This window comes from Centruroides vittatus, unplaced genomic scaffold (assembly GCF_030686945.1).
Source record: "Centruroides vittatus isolate TY-2023 unplaced genomic scaffold, ASM3068694v2 contig_401, whole genome shotgun sequence".
Taxonomy (NCBI): Eukaryota; Metazoa; Arthropoda; class Arachnida; order Scorpiones; family Buthidae; genus Centruroides; species Centruroides vittatus.
In genome coordinates, this window is record NW_027122216.1 from 1178210 (window position 1) to 1195160 (window position 16951).

The 16951-nt window shown below is 29.8% G+C and overlaps 1 protein-coding gene across 4 annotated transcripts in view; it reads left to right on the forward strand.

The window, feature by feature from the left end:
- LOC136976540 (multiple PDZ domain protein-like) overlaps positions 1-16951 on the forward strand; it is a 289818-nt gene that overhangs the window by 230041 nt on the left and 42826 nt on the right. For all 4 annotated transcript variants that reach the window (XM_067271850.1, XM_067271852.1, XM_067271853.1 and 1 more), the window contains 5 exons: positions 5901-5970; positions 6065-6121; positions 6199-6300; positions 10651-10722; positions 11920-12067. In XM_067271850.1, the coding sequence (XP_067127951.1) occupies positions 5901-5970; positions 6065-6121; positions 6199-6300; positions 10651-10722; positions 11920-12067 (449 nt within the window). The remainder of the gene's footprint in view (positions 1-5900; positions 5971-6064; positions 6122-6198; positions 6301-10650; positions 10723-11919; positions 12068-16951) is intronic.

A 16951-nucleotide genomic window follows, 5' to 3' on the forward strand; every position in this document is an offset into this window, starting at 1 on the left:
AATAAATCAATAATACTCTACTAAAAAGCAAATGCAGTGGAACCTCGCTTAATGAGCACCTTGCACAATGAGTATTTCACATAACACAAAACAAATTGTAAAAATTTGCCTCGCTTAACAAGCAATGTTTTGCATAACAAGTGAGGGGACATCCTGAATTGTGCACATGCGGCATGCTCCATCAGTTTGTGTTTAGTACTTGTTCCTCTAGCATCTTAGTATTGCTTGTGATATTTTTCCAAACTTGTGTTCACACATATTACTTAAAACATCAACAACCATAGCCCGTTATATAATAAACACGCCAAATGATATGCCAAATTCTTGGGTCATTAAATTTAATGACCGATTCCAAATTAAATTTTAGAAATGTCTGAATTAAAAATGAACTATTTATAATTATTAAATTTAATACGAGATGGAAACATAACTGCCTACCTCTAGTCAAATTAATTAATTTCTAATATTTAATTATAGTCATTACATAACCCAAGAATTTGGCATATTGTTTGGAGTGTTTATCAAACATATTAGCTGTGATTTGTTTTTGTTTCTGCAAATCAAATTCTCATTCCAGGATGGTTCATTCCATGCTAGAAGAAAAAATGATGATGATTCACGCTCCTTAACAGTGTGTATTGTACAGTTTTTTTTGAATAAACATTACACATAAAACATTTGAGTATTTTTTTGGCGTGGAACGCATTATCATACTTTACATTAATTTCTATAAATAAATAACGACTAACCCGTTACAAAGCTATACATCCACAAGAGCCGAATTATCCGGCTAGAGTTGGCTATAATAAATAAATAATTAATAAGACAATTTGGCACTAGAGCTTGGCGTTAGGCGCCATCTCTTACTAAACTTAATAATTATAATTAAATTAAATAAATAATTTTAATAATTTGGAACTGGAGGAAAAGAAATCGGCCCGAAGTGGGACTCGAACCCGCAACTTCTGCTATCCGTGCAGACACGTTACCAGTTACGCTACCCGGACCTTCAGTCCGATCGCCTCCTCCAGTATATATAAGCTAACATGACGACCATCAACGGCATTGACCGTCGATGGTCGTCAAAAATCGCACAAATAAAAAACTGCACAAAAAAAGACCGCATAAAAACAGGTTTGACTGTATTACATTTAATATATAATTTAATTACTATAACATGATCAATATTTCAATCCAAAAGTTGGAAAACATTAATTAAAAGGTGCAAATTCAAAAGGTAAAAACTGATTTAAAAAATTAAACAAATTATAATGCTTACTTAAGTTTTACTTTTAAATTCAGTTATTAGCCTGAAATTTGAAAAAAAATTGTAGATCTATAAATTCCCACTGGCTGTCTGTCCTTCCTTAATGTTGAAAAAAATATTAGATAGATGAAATGTGAAGACCACCATTTCCCCCCTCCAAAAATACCTCAATGTAAGCATTTGTGAACTGTTATTTACGACATTTGTAATAATTTTTGCTTAATCACTTTATTTTAACTTTTTTGCTAATTATGTATTCGCTTGAACTTTGTTAGAACTTTAACTGTATCTTAAACAACAACCGAAGTTGTAAGAGGAAATTCGCCTATTTTACTGATCTAGGGACTCCCCCTTTACCAAATTTTAATATCAACTTAAAATAATTTAAAGAAATGAATTAGAATAAAACGGTTTATTATCCAACTATCAGAAATCTCACAACATGCCAAGGAAAAGTGGAAGAAGCAATTAAGTAATTAAATTAATTTGTAAAGGATTAAAAATATAAAAATGGGAAACATCATACTCACCCCCCTTTTTATGGAACCGAGTGTCACGATGAGGCTTGGACTTCTATAATGTTTACACATTAAACAAAGAACTTAGTCAAAGCAATCAATGAATAATGATGAGAACTGTCACAAAACAAAGATGAGTCACACCAACTCAATGATGATTCTACAAAAGTTTGATGTCATTACCAAATAACAAAATAAAACAATCATCTCAGCTATAATGATGACACTGCCAATAAATCATCACCCGATGATGTCACTACCAATAAATCATCGCCAGAAGATGAATATTCTCATGCTGGAAGTGTTTAAAAAGAGAGCTCCAGCCTGATCAAGAAGGCAGACAAGAGAGTAGACCAGAGGTGGTCAGACAGAACCAGGACAGAGGAGAACCAGAGAGACAGTAAGAGAAAGACAGGGAAAGAGAGAGAGTGAAACAGGATCAAGAGACTGACTGACTGTCTGATCAGACGAGAAAAGACATCTTGTTTACCTGGTATGTTGTGAGTCGCATAGTTCGAATACCCCCTGTTAGGTACCCCCCATTGTATAGATAAAGATAGGCAAATTTCCAAAAATCAGATTTGATAACTTTCATTTTTTTTTTTACTAATAAATTCCCTTTAATTGATTATATCTGACTCTGCATTCTTCCTCCTGAGAGGCTCATTCCTGGACTTCGGAGTGACTCTTACCCTTGCGCTTTCATCATTTATTTCGTCTCAATCAGTGGTGTGTCCGGTAAAACACACTTGGTGGCAGGACCCTACCCAAAACATGCGTAATATAAATTGTAATGGCCCTGAACCCCACAGAAAGTTAAGACCAAATATAAACTATATATGAACTTTCACTTTTGGCCAGAAGTCATGTTATTTCAATTCAAAAATTTTCTCCTGATGACCAGCATGACTTTGCTGTTAACAGGAAAAGTATGATGTACAGTACAGGGCATTGCATTGGACAAAAAATTCCAGCCCGGCATTATAACGATGTCGCAATAAATAATTGTTCAATATATTTTAAATGTATTTTATATGGTGGCTTTTTAAACATTTTCCAACTAGATTTTGATATTTAAATTTTATATAGTTAGATAGTGTAAGTTAAAGCTGGGTATCTATATGAGCAATTTCATTGTGAAAAGCCAGTATATAAACAAGTGACTTACGGTTAAAGTTTACCTAGGGAACCCCAATGGCCGCACTTCCGGTCGCCATTTTGTTTGCTGTACTACGCACGCGTACTACGTTCAAAAAATTATGCAAATTAGTTAGTATGTATAATTTTTTGAAAAAATAATAATTACATTAGTAAAAAATAAATGTTTTAAGATTATTTTGCAAGTTCAGCTAGCTATGAAATATAAAACAAACTGTTACTCACGTGTTTGACGCGCTGTCATACATTTCCTTTCCGTTTCTTCTCGCTTTTCCTTGATTTGCAATCCCTATCGCTGATGTTTCTCTTTTTACTTGATATTTTTACACGTTTTTTAGTTTCGCCACACGAATGTGCCTTACTTTTTTTCCCCTTCTTACACTCGTCGCTTTGTGTAGCAGCTGGAACGGACTCCGGTTCTTTTCATTTCGGCTCGATTCCGGACCCTTCTCTGCACACACCTCCTACAACCCACCTCGTCCCCTTCAATTTTCTACCTTTCTCGTATTTTCTCTTTGCAATTGCTGTTTCGTCTATTTCCACAACTTCATTTATCCCGCCAATCTTAAAAGTACAGTACATAGGTTATTAATGGAAACCATCATAACAAAACGTAAAAAGTTTGCCCAGTCGACTGGTGTTTTTTTGGAGATTCCCGAAGCTCCAGCAGCAACAGTTAGCGAACACTCTAAACACAGTAGGTGCCAGATAAATGACAAAATACTCTCCCACGACAAACGACCACATTTCCGTTTAAAGGTTCCTTGGAAAGCTGAATAATTCGTCTTGCAAACATTACATCGCATCGATACAGAGTTTTTATCTGCTCTATACATTAATTTACGACGTTTCCCACATTTGTCGCATACCTCTTGTACATGTTGCAAATTCGAGAATATTGCAAATTTCACATCACTAGGCATTTTCTTATCTATTGCCAAATCATCGTAACCAGAGTACATTAATCTAAAGAAACGACCGGAGGTACAATTAATCCAAAAATTTTCAGAATTAATGTATGCAGTTTCCATTTTGTCGCCAAAAAAAAGAAAAAAACGTCTTACAACAATTACGAATACGATAGAATTATTAAATTTGCTGCACGTTGCATCACGAAAAGTAGACGGAATAAAAACTTACCTATTTACTATTAAAAATAGCAGAAAGTAGCATTTTTTCTTCAAAAATTTTTAACTGGTGGGAAAAAAAACCACTTGCAGCAATCGAGCCGTCACGAAAAACAAAAAATTTGCATACGATAGCGTTATTTAAAAATTGCGCCACCTACACCGAATTTCTAACATCACCTGCCGTCGAGATTACCGGAAGCGCGGCCATTGGGGTTCCCTAGGTAAACTTTAACCTGACTTACTTCTATGTAAATCACCAGGTGATATCCACTACTACATTTGTATGCTATCTGGTGAAAAGAAAGGAGAATAAATCAATTATGGATGACAATGATGCAATCATCTTAGTGACATACCTGTTCTTTGTGGAAAAGAAGAAAAAGAAAACAAAATATTGATTTATTATTATTTTTATCATATTTCATTTTTGTACTCTTCATAAAATATTTCAGGAAACTTGTGAACCATTACTATTAATTTCTTAATTGTTGCATTCATCCACTGGGCTATTTTATAGAAAATGATGTTGAACATATGATGACATGTATTCATTGTTGATTGGCTGTGCCTGATTTGCACAATAAAAACTGAAGTTTAAATATTTAAATCAGTAATTAGTCCTTTCTTTAGGTTCTGCATGTGCAGTGCCAAAAAACATTAAAATCACTTATGTGGATACCCACTTAAGATGGTTAGATCATGAAGAAACAATAAATAATGACAGAATTGTTAAAAATTTTATTCATTCTATACATGTAGTATTAGAGAAATTTTCACAAATGGGATAAGGATATATCTCAAAATACAAGCTTATAAAGCTGAGTTGTTAATTTTCATCTCTTATCAAAACTAATCATAAAGAAGAAAAAACAAATAAAATACATTATATAGGCATACCTCGGGTTACTTCGTTTTGAGTTAAGTCATTCTCGATTATATGTCATTTGTCAAAAAAATATATGAAAAAATAAAAATCAAGTTTAAGTCATTTTATTCGATTTTACGTCTATCAACCACAAATATTGAAGTCGTAATATCACCAGAAAAGCATTAAAAACAAATAAAATCATATTAAAATATGTACATTTACAGTAAATGTTAATATAATCATCATAAATCCTAGCGAATGAAATATGAAAACACACGAAATATGAATATCTGTGAAATATAAACGAACAAATGAACAAAATATGAACACAGAGTCACAATGCCAGGCTGAAATTTTTGCAATGCAATAATTGCTTACCTTCTTGCAACAATAGTTGTTCATTTAAAATTCATCTTTGATATAAAATCTCTGTATTCTATTATTTCAAGCCTAAATGATTTTCCAAATATTAGTTCCTGGCACTATGCCTAACAACTCTATCTACAAACTTTTGTTCTCTTTTATGTTTAGTAATATCAGAAGACTGAAAGTAAAACAAATTCCATAGAGGAAGAACTCTTTTTCTTCCTTTTTGCAATTAGATCAAATTCATATTTGATCTAACTGCTTTCTTGAACATAAGATATTTAGGGAAAGTGGATGTAAAATGCAAAAAAGAAGAGAGAGAAAATTTAAAAGAAAGACAAAAATGATTTTAGTGTTGGTGCTCTTGACTGGTTATAAATTGTCTAAATTATTTTAAAAGTAACTTAATGCTAAATTTGTTAGTTAATTAGTCAGGTAGCTTCAGTCATTCCATAAGCTATCATAATTAGCTTAAGGAAAATTTTTGAGAAATTGAACAATATTTAAAAAAAGGAAAAATAAAAATTTTCAGATATCTACAAATACTGTATTTATTTAATCATTATTTCAAGTTATTAAATTTTTTAATTTAGAAAAGAAGACATTCTTGATGAAATGGCAGTGAAACCCATTACACAATTTCCTTTATATTTACAAGAAGAGGTAATTTTTATTTAAAGTAAAGGTATCAAAATATATGAAAGATATTAAACATTTTATGTACTTAATAAAAATTATTCCAATAATTTGTAACTAGACTCAAGAAGAAAGGTTTGCAAGATATGGTTCAGTGAAAAAAGTGTCAACGAGAAAAGTGAGTTAAATTTATAATGATTAATAATGATAGCATTTTTTAAATACAATTGCATTACTATTCTTTCAATATCTTAGGGTCCTCAAGGTTTAGGAATTATGATCATTGAAGGAAAGCATGCTGAAGTTGGACAAGGTATTTTTATTTCTGATATTCAAGAAGGAAGTCCAGCTAAACAGGTAAATTTCAAATATTACTGTAGATAAAATTTGACTTTAATTTTAAACTATAAAAATAATTCTAATAAGTATATGTAAATGTTCATTAATTTAATATATTTTAAAATTTTCTCATTTAAACTGGATTAAGTTGAATATTATATAATTCAAAACACTTACACAACCAAAAACCCAGCTCATGAAACACAAAATGATGCAAGAACATCTTATTTCAATTAATAAAAGGCAAGCTACTATGGCTTTAGTCACATATGGATGAGGATGTGTAGGTGAACATCAATAATACATGTCTCATTCACCATACACAAGAGCCTGCTCTATTTATGTACCATATCTGAAAATGCTAGAAATTTACAAGGCCAGTAGAAACAATATGGCAGTGAAGATCCTTACGTAATCCGCTACGATCTTCACGATGATCCGTCTCGGGTTAGTTCTTACGACCCGAGAATGCTCTTACGTTGGTTCATAGAAAAGTACACCTCCACACTCAGTCCAGTGAATATTTACAGTTTATTTACAAAACAAATATTTACAGGATATACAAGTTTGACAACATTACACACACGATGCAACAAAGGTGTGGTGTCTCACGTAACAGCTTGTCTGTTGGGGACTATTAGACTCTGGGGAAACTCCGGTCGGTTTTCGGAGTTGGCTCAACCGTGTGGCCGTCCGGTCTCTACACTAACCCTTCTCGGAGGAATTCTTAAGAGGAGAACACTCTCTCTACACCTCACGGGCTTCCTAAGTATCAGAGACTACCACGTATCCGGTCTCTTGCCCTTCTCCCCGTTCCTCTCGCCACCCTTACAATTTAAGGAGTTCCACGGCGACAACTTGCGACCAGTCGGGTCCTTCTTTTCCTCTGGGAGCTTCCAAAGACATCCACCCTACTCCCGACGATGTAGCTTACAGTCGCGTCCGTTCCTTGTTTACATTTTTTTCCAAGCCGCCCGACACGTGGCAAACACATTGACCCCTAAACAGAGACGCTACTCCTTTGTTCTTCCCGGCCGTTTATAATCCCAACGCCAGGTGGGACCAATTATCTCGATCTCATGGCTTTTTGACCCGCTACGCTAAAAGCGGACCTTTACAATGGCTATCAACTATAAGGACAACAACATGCTATTCCCAGCTTGGAAAATGTTATTGGATATTTAATATTACTTTTACATCTCAATATTTACATCCTGATACGAACATGTGACCACTGACTGCCGATCAGACATTGTTTGTTCTATATTTTAAATTATTACATTTCATTGACCATTCTATTCTGATATCCATTTCTGAATAAGTTTTTTAACTTGAAGATGATTGCTAACGACAATTGAAAATGTTTGTTTTTTCCATTGTTTTGTGTTTTACGAGCTGGATTTTTGGTTGTATAAGTGTTTTGTATACTATCCAGTATTTTGTGCATTTATTACTTAATAAATACAATTATAAGATCATTAGAAGTATTTGATAAATGCTATTTTAAAATATTAGTATATAAATGTGTAGTTGTATTTTTATACTATGGTTGGCATGATGAGAGATTGTAGTTGATCAATACTAGCTGCCTATTTTAGGCGAGATAGGGTGACAAGATGGGGTAGTACTCTCTACATCAAAATCTTCTTTGCTGATATTCTTTAAATGTCTTTTCAAGGCTCCATTAAACTTGCTTGAAACTTGAACCTTATCATTCACACTATCAATTTCCAACATCTTTATTGGAAATTTCTTCCTGCCATTGAGATTTTATTGACACCCATTTACTTTTTTTACAATATTCTATGAAATTTTTTTTCGGTGTTCTGTTTCTTGGTATGATAGCTCACATTTTATAGGCTATGATAATATAGTAATAAATTAAATGAGTTAGTTAGTAATTTTTTTAGTCTTTGAGAGAAAGAGAGAGAGATTTGAGGACTTTAGCCAGCAGTAGGTGACTGTATTATAACCAACAACAAAATTAAACTGTGTCTGTTTAATGTTAGAATAATATTATTTAGACCTGTTCTTTACAGCACCCATGTATTTCTGAAAAAGGCTGTTTTTAATGATAACATAGAGAAAACTGTACAAAAAGTTTTAAATTTGGACTTGTTAATCCTGAATTTGAATGGTATTGTTAAAAGTACGACGCGAAAGAAAAACACGTACACGTGTTGATCAATTAAAATAAATTTAATTTTGCGTTGGAAATAAATAGTACAAATTCTTTATGGATTCCTGCTGTTCCTCGGTGTTCGTATCATAACCATAAATCCGCGAGTACAGTCCCGTTACAAATGCCGCCCGACAATACTACTTAACTAACACGCGTGAATTTTAATCGGACTTAAACTAATAGGAAGGGATAGAAGAAAGAAAGGGAAGTAAGAAGGATTATAGGATAGATGGGTACCCAATTCCTCGGCTGTTGTTGGACGCAGATCCTTGTCTCGACTTATAATGCTTGTATGCTCTCTCATTCAAAGACGGTTTCTTAGAGTCTTCTTCCAGTGATCGGATTCTCTTCTCAATCTGTTCCTTTTAGCCCTATTTCACAGAGCTCGCCAATTTCTCACTCTCAAGGTTCGCAGCCACATGTCTTTCCTTGTTCGTGTCCGGCCAAAGAACGTTCAGTGGAACGTTCCTTTTCCCTCCAGGTTCGTCGCCGTCTTTTGTTTTCCCCTACCTCCTGGTGGGCTACAGGTAAGTCCGAGTTCTCGGAAGTTCGAGACAATGAGACAAAAAAAATTGGAAAGAAGGATAGATTTATAGAAATAGAATATAAATTAAACTAAAAACTATACATAAATAAAGGCGTACAGCCACAAAACTATACATAAATAAAGGTGTACAGCCACAGTATATTCATATCAGTCTGAACGTCATTTGCAGGATCTTCACCAGAAAAACTGTCATCATCCAGACTAATAAGTATTCTCCTTTCTGATGATTGCTCCAATATCCGATTCACAATGTCATCTGTTTTCCAAAATTTTTCGTATTTTTTTTTATTGTGCTTCAGACACAATTTCTTCAAGACATGACTTGTGAAATAAAGAAATGACTTTTAAAGAAGACAGAATCCAGGAGAAGTTAGAAACTTCCAGAAAAAAAGACCACAAAAGGGTTCACTTTTGATTACACAAATGTTCTTTTTGAGGATAAATGACATATTATAACTGATAAAATTCATACAGTATAAGTACTTGCATGTGTTGCAAAATTACCACAGAATAATTCCATTCTGTCACTCTATCTCCCCTAAAATGGGCACAGTTAGTGTTGACCAAATGCACTCTATGCTAACTATATATTGTTTTCTTGGTAATCAGTAAGGGGATTGAAATATTTGTCAGTATCGTTGCAATTCTTTTTCCCCTCATACCTGTCATGGATTTTGCTAGATCTATAGTTGCCATATAGTAAAGGACAGGTCAAATCATCTATGAAAATTTCTGAGAATCAAACCTGGATCCCTCAGAATCGCAAATTTGGATATTTTTATTGTCGTGATCAAGGCAATAAAGATATTTAAATCAATATTTTCTTTTTAATATTATAATACTTTGTCATTGTAACATAACTATTTCATTTGAATTATAAAAAATTGTGAAATCTTAAAAAAATTAAAATACGATATTTAAAAAAAAGTGATATCTTAGTTCAGAGATGTAGTTTTCATTATTTGTCAAAATGTTACTGTGAAAAAAATGTACTTGTGAAAAAAATTATCTCATGACTACAAATTTATTTTTATTATTACAGTTCATAAATAAAAATTTTGTGCATCAAAAATTTTAAAACTAATATATTAGAATAATATTTTTAGTATTTCTTGTTTTATATTTGTACAATATTGTCCAAAATGTGTAATATTCATCATTAATATAACTGATATAAGAGTATAAACTGTACGTAAAAAGTATATTAATTTCTAGTTCAGACTTTGTTATGTACTTTATTTTAAGTTTGTTTGTTTGGTCAATTTTTAATTTTACAATATTCATTTTTCAAAATGTTTGAAAACTGCTGCTTTTGACTTGTGACACATTTGATTTTTATTTGTTCTATAGCTTGAAAACACCTGTAATAAACGTGTACAAAAGTAAACAGAAATGTTTGCAAAATAATCATTTATTGATGAACTTTAGTATTATTATCTATGTATATGTATTAATATTAATAATATATTATTAATGTAAAATTCTTTGTTTGCATATCAAAAATGTTTTAAGGAAAGTTTTATGGTTAAAAATATAATTTAAAATTTTATTGAACACTAGCTTGTTTTTTAGTATTTTTTACAACTTAATTTTCAATAAGTGAATGTAACATATTTATTTTAATTCTGCTTTTAAATAGGCTGGCTTAAATGTTGGCGATATGATTTTAGCTGTTAATCAAACAGAATTAATTGGTGCAGATTATGATACAGTAAGTATCTCATTTTAATGAAAATGAATTTTAGGTTTATTTCTTAGCTTTTTTACTTTTCCTTTGTTGATTTTATTGTAAATATGTTTATCTTCATATAACAAAATTTGTAATTTATAAAATTATTTCAAATAATTGAAAACAATGTATTTTTCTTTTTGGCAAAACTATTATGCTTTATTAAATCTCATTATTTTATAGTTAATTGAAACAACTTTATCATTTAATATATTTATTAAAACAATTGAACTAGATACAATGTGCTATCAAAAGTTTAAAAACATGCAGAAATAATTGACAATAGCAATTTTTTTTTCTTTTTATTATAATTGTAAATCATGTGGAAATCAAAGTAATTATAGCATACTAATAGATTTGTAATCATTGCACTTAACAGAAACAGAAAAGTTGTTTGAGAATTATGTATAATGATTTAAAAAAATTTTTAAACTAAAACATTTATGTATGTATATAATATATATGCACTCTGTACAACAAGGTTCTCTCTCTCTGCTAATAAAGATTGATTAATTGATTATATATGCACTCATATTTTGATTTAAGATTTCTTTCTTAATATATGCTATATATTTTTAAACTGTAATATGATATTAATGATTTAATAGATAATATTTTTTTAGAACTTTAATTAATACATTTTAATAGAATAATTAGACTTAATTTTCACAGATTTTTGTTTTCATACCTTAGGTGTATAATCCATACATGATAATTTTGTATTGTTTTACTTATGCTCTGATTTTTAAAAAAATAATTGTGAAAGTTTCATTAAAAACAAATTTCATTTAATACAGACTAGAAAATTATATCAGCATTATTTTAATATTAAAAAGAAATATCACCAAAAAAAGAGAAAAAATTAATAGTAAATTAAGCTCAAGTGATATAGTAGAAAATCTCTTGCTTTTTCACGCAACAAGATTATTATAGAAAATTTTGTGATTTCATATGCAAAGACACTGCTTTTATACATACTTTACAATATTTATGTTTTACAAACTGTGCCCTATACAAATATAAAGAGTCTTTCCTGATATTTTAACTCACAGAACAGCATCAAATATTATAATAAATTTCTAATTTTAATTAATAATACACAATTAGGCAGTAACAGATTTATTTATATAATACTATGTATTAATATATTTTAATACTTTTATTTATTTTATTTTTTAGGCTGCTGGTGTTTTGAAACAAATAGATGGATCAATTAACATCGTTATTGCTAATCCAAACAAGTCATTAGCATCAGATAATAAAGAAGAAAATAAAGGAGTTGAAGGAAGTGAAAAATTAACAAAAAGAGTATCTAAGAGAGAAAAGAGTGAGTTTGAAACAATTGGATGATATATGAATATAAATAATAAGATACGATATTTAGTTGTTATATATCTGTTTAATATTCAGTTTATATTACTTTTGAATAATTTTGAAACAATTTAAATAATTTAAAAATTCACTTTCATATACAATAACCATTTTATTTTGTATGTTATTGACACGTATATATGTATATATTGGTAAAATAATCACATATGATCTGTATTTATTTTGCATATGTTCCTGGCCTGGCATGGACTGAATTTGCATGATATGTACTCTGCCTGTGAGTACCATTGTTTTCCAAATAGTTGATTGTATATTTAAGCATGTTTGATTAAATTTATTGTAGTGATGTTATTTTTTTATTTTTGTGTAACAATACATTGTTATAATCAGTGCATCAGATGTGTTTAGTATCAGATGAAATAAGACAAAAACTAATTACATCTGTTTTTTATAAGATTTACTGATTAAATTATTTCATATTCTAATAATGTAAGTATTATATATATATATATGTATAGATATATTTTTTTGAATAAGTAGAATATTAACCCAATTCAAGATGCTATTTTTTGGAATAAAAATGTTTTTAAAAACTCAAGGACTTTTAGATTCTCAATCTCTTGATGATGGACTCATCAAGAATCACAAATAGAAGTAAAACTTGAGAGATCCACATTACTACTATTATTACTAAAAGTAATCATCTCTTCCTAATACACATACCTCTCTGCCTTTTACTGGTGTGCTCCTTCCAACTAAATAATAAAGTAGTTGCAAACGTTTTTGAACCATTTACGGCTCTTCGAAAACGTTTGCAACTACTTTATTATTTAGTTAGAAGGAGCACACTGGTAAAAGGCAGAAAGGTACATGTATTATAAATTACTCCAGTGTAAAAATTTCTAATTTATCATCTCTTCCTTTTTACTCCTATTGTTGACTTCTGAAAATTTATATGTAATCCCTAAAGTGCCTGAATTTTCTGATAAGTTATGTTAATAAAAGCATTTTGGATTGGATTTATACTTGAGGAGCATCTTTAACATGTAAAATACATTATAAATTAAATTCATGATATTATATGTTAAATTGTATTTGTCTGAATTAACTATTTTTCCATTGAATCAGAAAACTTAAATGAAATTAAAATTCAGAAATTGTAAATAAAAATATAATTTCACAAAAGATAACTTGATTTACTACAGAGTCATTGGATCTCAATTACCAAAATGTAAAATGTTGTTAGAGATGCATAATTGGTTGTGTAGTATGTTCTGTGTTCTGTGAGGAACTGGGGGGTGGATAATTATAATCTCTACCGCTTACTCGGCTACAGATCTGTAAGATCTGCCTGCAGGGTCTTAGGATGGATTTAAGTATTTTAAAATTTGGTTACAGAGAGATCATAAAATGCCCCTATAAGTTGTTTTTCTTGACACCAGCCTAAATAAAGCATTAGGCATGCTAATGAGTAAATTAATATACAATTCCGAGAGGGAGGGACCGTAGGTAAGTGATAAGACGACTTTGATGGGGAGTTGAATTCAGAAACAAGACCATTATTAAGTAACATACAAGATTTAATAAAAACAAACCAATAAAATACAAATATATACCAAGAGGATATTAAACTCTAACTTATTCACAAGAGAGAGAGTTTACAAATTTCAAATATATACTACCTCAACTGTTGGTCGGTGCATAGTCTTCTTCTGTAGCTTGGGAGTGCTGGAGGACAATGAATTAGCTGGAATCAAGCTTCTTATTTCTTGGCACACAAAGTTAAAGATTATGATGAGAGATTCTTATGGCAGACAACCATCTTCTGTGGCAAATCTTATTTCTCTGGACTGCACCCGGAAGGCGAGAAAATTGGCCCTTTTATTGGACTCTCAGACCAATAGTTTAAAAGAATCCGTGGTTACAATGGGATGCGTGATGATGTGCAGAGGGGGTAAATAAACAGATGAGTGTCAGAATTATAGACAAGGTCTTGTGGGAAGGGAAGTTGATTTTAATTACAGATTAATTTAGATAAGAGATGGCACCTAATGCTTACCTCTATACTAAATTCATTTGTATTTATTATTTAATTATAGCCTTATAATAACCTGATTATTTAGGCATTTGTTGGTTTATTATTGGTGTAACAAGTCTAGCAAAAAAGAAAAGCTGACACAGAGCTTATAAATTTAATTATAATACCCATATAATTCTAATTACCATAAAGTTCACAGACCAACTTTCAGTACTTTATCTCAATCAATTTTAAAATGGTTGTTTCCTGCCTTAAAATAAAAAAGAACTTCCTTTTTCCACTGCAATAATATAGATACAGTCATGCTTCATCTCGATGAGATATTGCCACCTATCAGCTGCAATAGTTTTTCATATAACTTTCTTCAATTAGTTTTTCAGTTTTTCTCATGACTTTCAATCAGTTTATGAACTTTCTCTTTTTGCCTTGTTATCAAACTAAGATCATCAACTGATGATTGATTATGATGTGTTAAACTTATTTGCAATCATTCTCTGATACAATATATATTCTTCTTTATTACCTTTTCTTGGCCACCAATTTGATTGTACTTAATTTGGGTCTTTTCTGCATTTTTTCTTTTTTGCCACTTTTCCATCAGCTGTCTTAAGTTGTTGTATCTTACATTTGTAATGCAATACATTATAGGTTGACTTATCAGAAACTACATACCTATTCTTTTTTTTATTATTTGTTTTTATGTTTTGTGGATCAAAATCTTCATTGGAAAATAATTTTATTAGGAATGGTACTTTAAGCTTAGTAACTTGCATCTTTAATTTGGCTGCAATTTTCAAATTGCAGACTACAGCTGTATACATTTCCAATGTTATCCTTCTGTCCATCCTTTGTTAATCTTGAGAATGGAGATAGATAGATGAAAATTAAGACCAGATATGGAAAGCTTATTTTTAAATTACAATATGGTTAAAAATTGTAGCCCAGCATTGTGATAATGTCACAAAAGTAACTGTTCATTTAAATTTAAAACAGTTCAACAAATGGAAAAGGAAAAGATAATTAATTGAATGCCGGTCCAATTCTAAAATCCAACTTAAAAAGAAAATTACATTTCAATAACTAAAATCTGATCATCCATAGTAAATGGTATAATTTTGATTATAGTGATGGGATGAATTGTTATAAAATGCTTCAATCAGTGAATAAAATAAAAAAGAAAGAGTAAAAAAGCTGCTTTACTAATCAATCAATGAAAACTTTTAGTTTGAAAAATTAAACTTGAAGATAATTTATTTAAACAAAACATCAACATTATTTAAATTGTTTCTGTGTTTACAACTAACAAACTTGTTATTTTCATGATATGCAAATTGTTGTTTTTAATAAATAATATATAAAGTTTTTGCTAACCTTTTGTTATGCTTCTTCATAATTCTAGCTAATAAGTATCAAGACAATTTTTAGTTTCCTTAAAGTTTGTTTCTAATAGCTATATTTTTATATAATAATTATGTTTATTTCTATCACATATAGATTTATATAATGTTAAAAATGAAATACAATTTATAATTTAAAAGTAAAATTCTTAAATTTTTGATTAAAAGTTGATCTCAGCTGATGCCATTCCATGTAAACTTGTTAAAGAAAACTCCTCAAACATAATCCAACTGAAATTGCTTTTTCTGAAGGAAAGGTTTCAGATTGGATTCAATATTCTATGTTTGATTCTAATATAATAATTTCTCTTAATCAGAAAGGATATTTGACTAAAATAAGATAATGTTATCCACAAAATAACAAATCAAAATTTAAATTGCACAAAATTAAACAAATATTATATTATTTTAAGTAAATTTTTCCTGTAACATTTTTAATAAATAAATAAATAAATATACTGTATGTTAATAATTTATCTACATCTTTAATAATATATATATTGATTTATACTTATGATTGTATAAAGTCTTACACATTTTTATTGTTTTAATAACTTTAAATTTATTAAAGAAAATATATCTTAGCGCTGTAATTTTTAAGAGCTAAAGTTTTTTTTAAACATATATACATATATATCTTCATGCTTGTGTGCCAGAAAGGGGGCAGCAGCAGGCAAAAAGATATTACACTATCTTCAAATAAAATTCATTAGAACACAGATTACAGAAAGAGGTTTATTTGAATTTGTAAATTTTAAAATGTTGATTTTAAGAAACTAAAATAGAATATTATATTAATAACAAATGTCTGTTTTATTGGCACTTGTTCACATTAGTTTAAGAAATTGGAGTTATGTTCATTATTCGTAGGCAAATTATGTTTTACATATTACAGTTGTTTGAAATATTAAAGTAATTAGATTTAATTATAATATATGGAATTGTTATAAAATTCTATATTGATTTTTTTTTTGTGTAATAAGATTCTTATATTAAGAAAATATAAATTATAACATTCACAGAATCAAAATTATAGGAGTATATCCAGGAGTGGTGCTTATGATGTTGCAGCACCCCTTAATACCAAAGAAATTAGTTCAGTTACTTTAAAATAAATGTAATAATGCTATTGAATAAGTTTAATAGCAGAAAGTAACCATATACAGAAAAAAATCAGATAAATTTAAACTGATATTTCTTGGAATACTTTCAATAGATATAGAACAAGGACTAAAGGTAATTACATATTAATTAAAAATAACTGTAATTTCAATCATTTTTAGTGAAAATAAGAAGTATAATAATTTTATACCTTTTCTCTTTCCCTTTTGGAATCACACTGAGTATAAATCATACTGCAGTTTATATAATTTACAACCAATCTATCAATTCAAAATTATCAATTACTAATTTTCTATCTTCCATTTAACAATTTGAAAAAGCT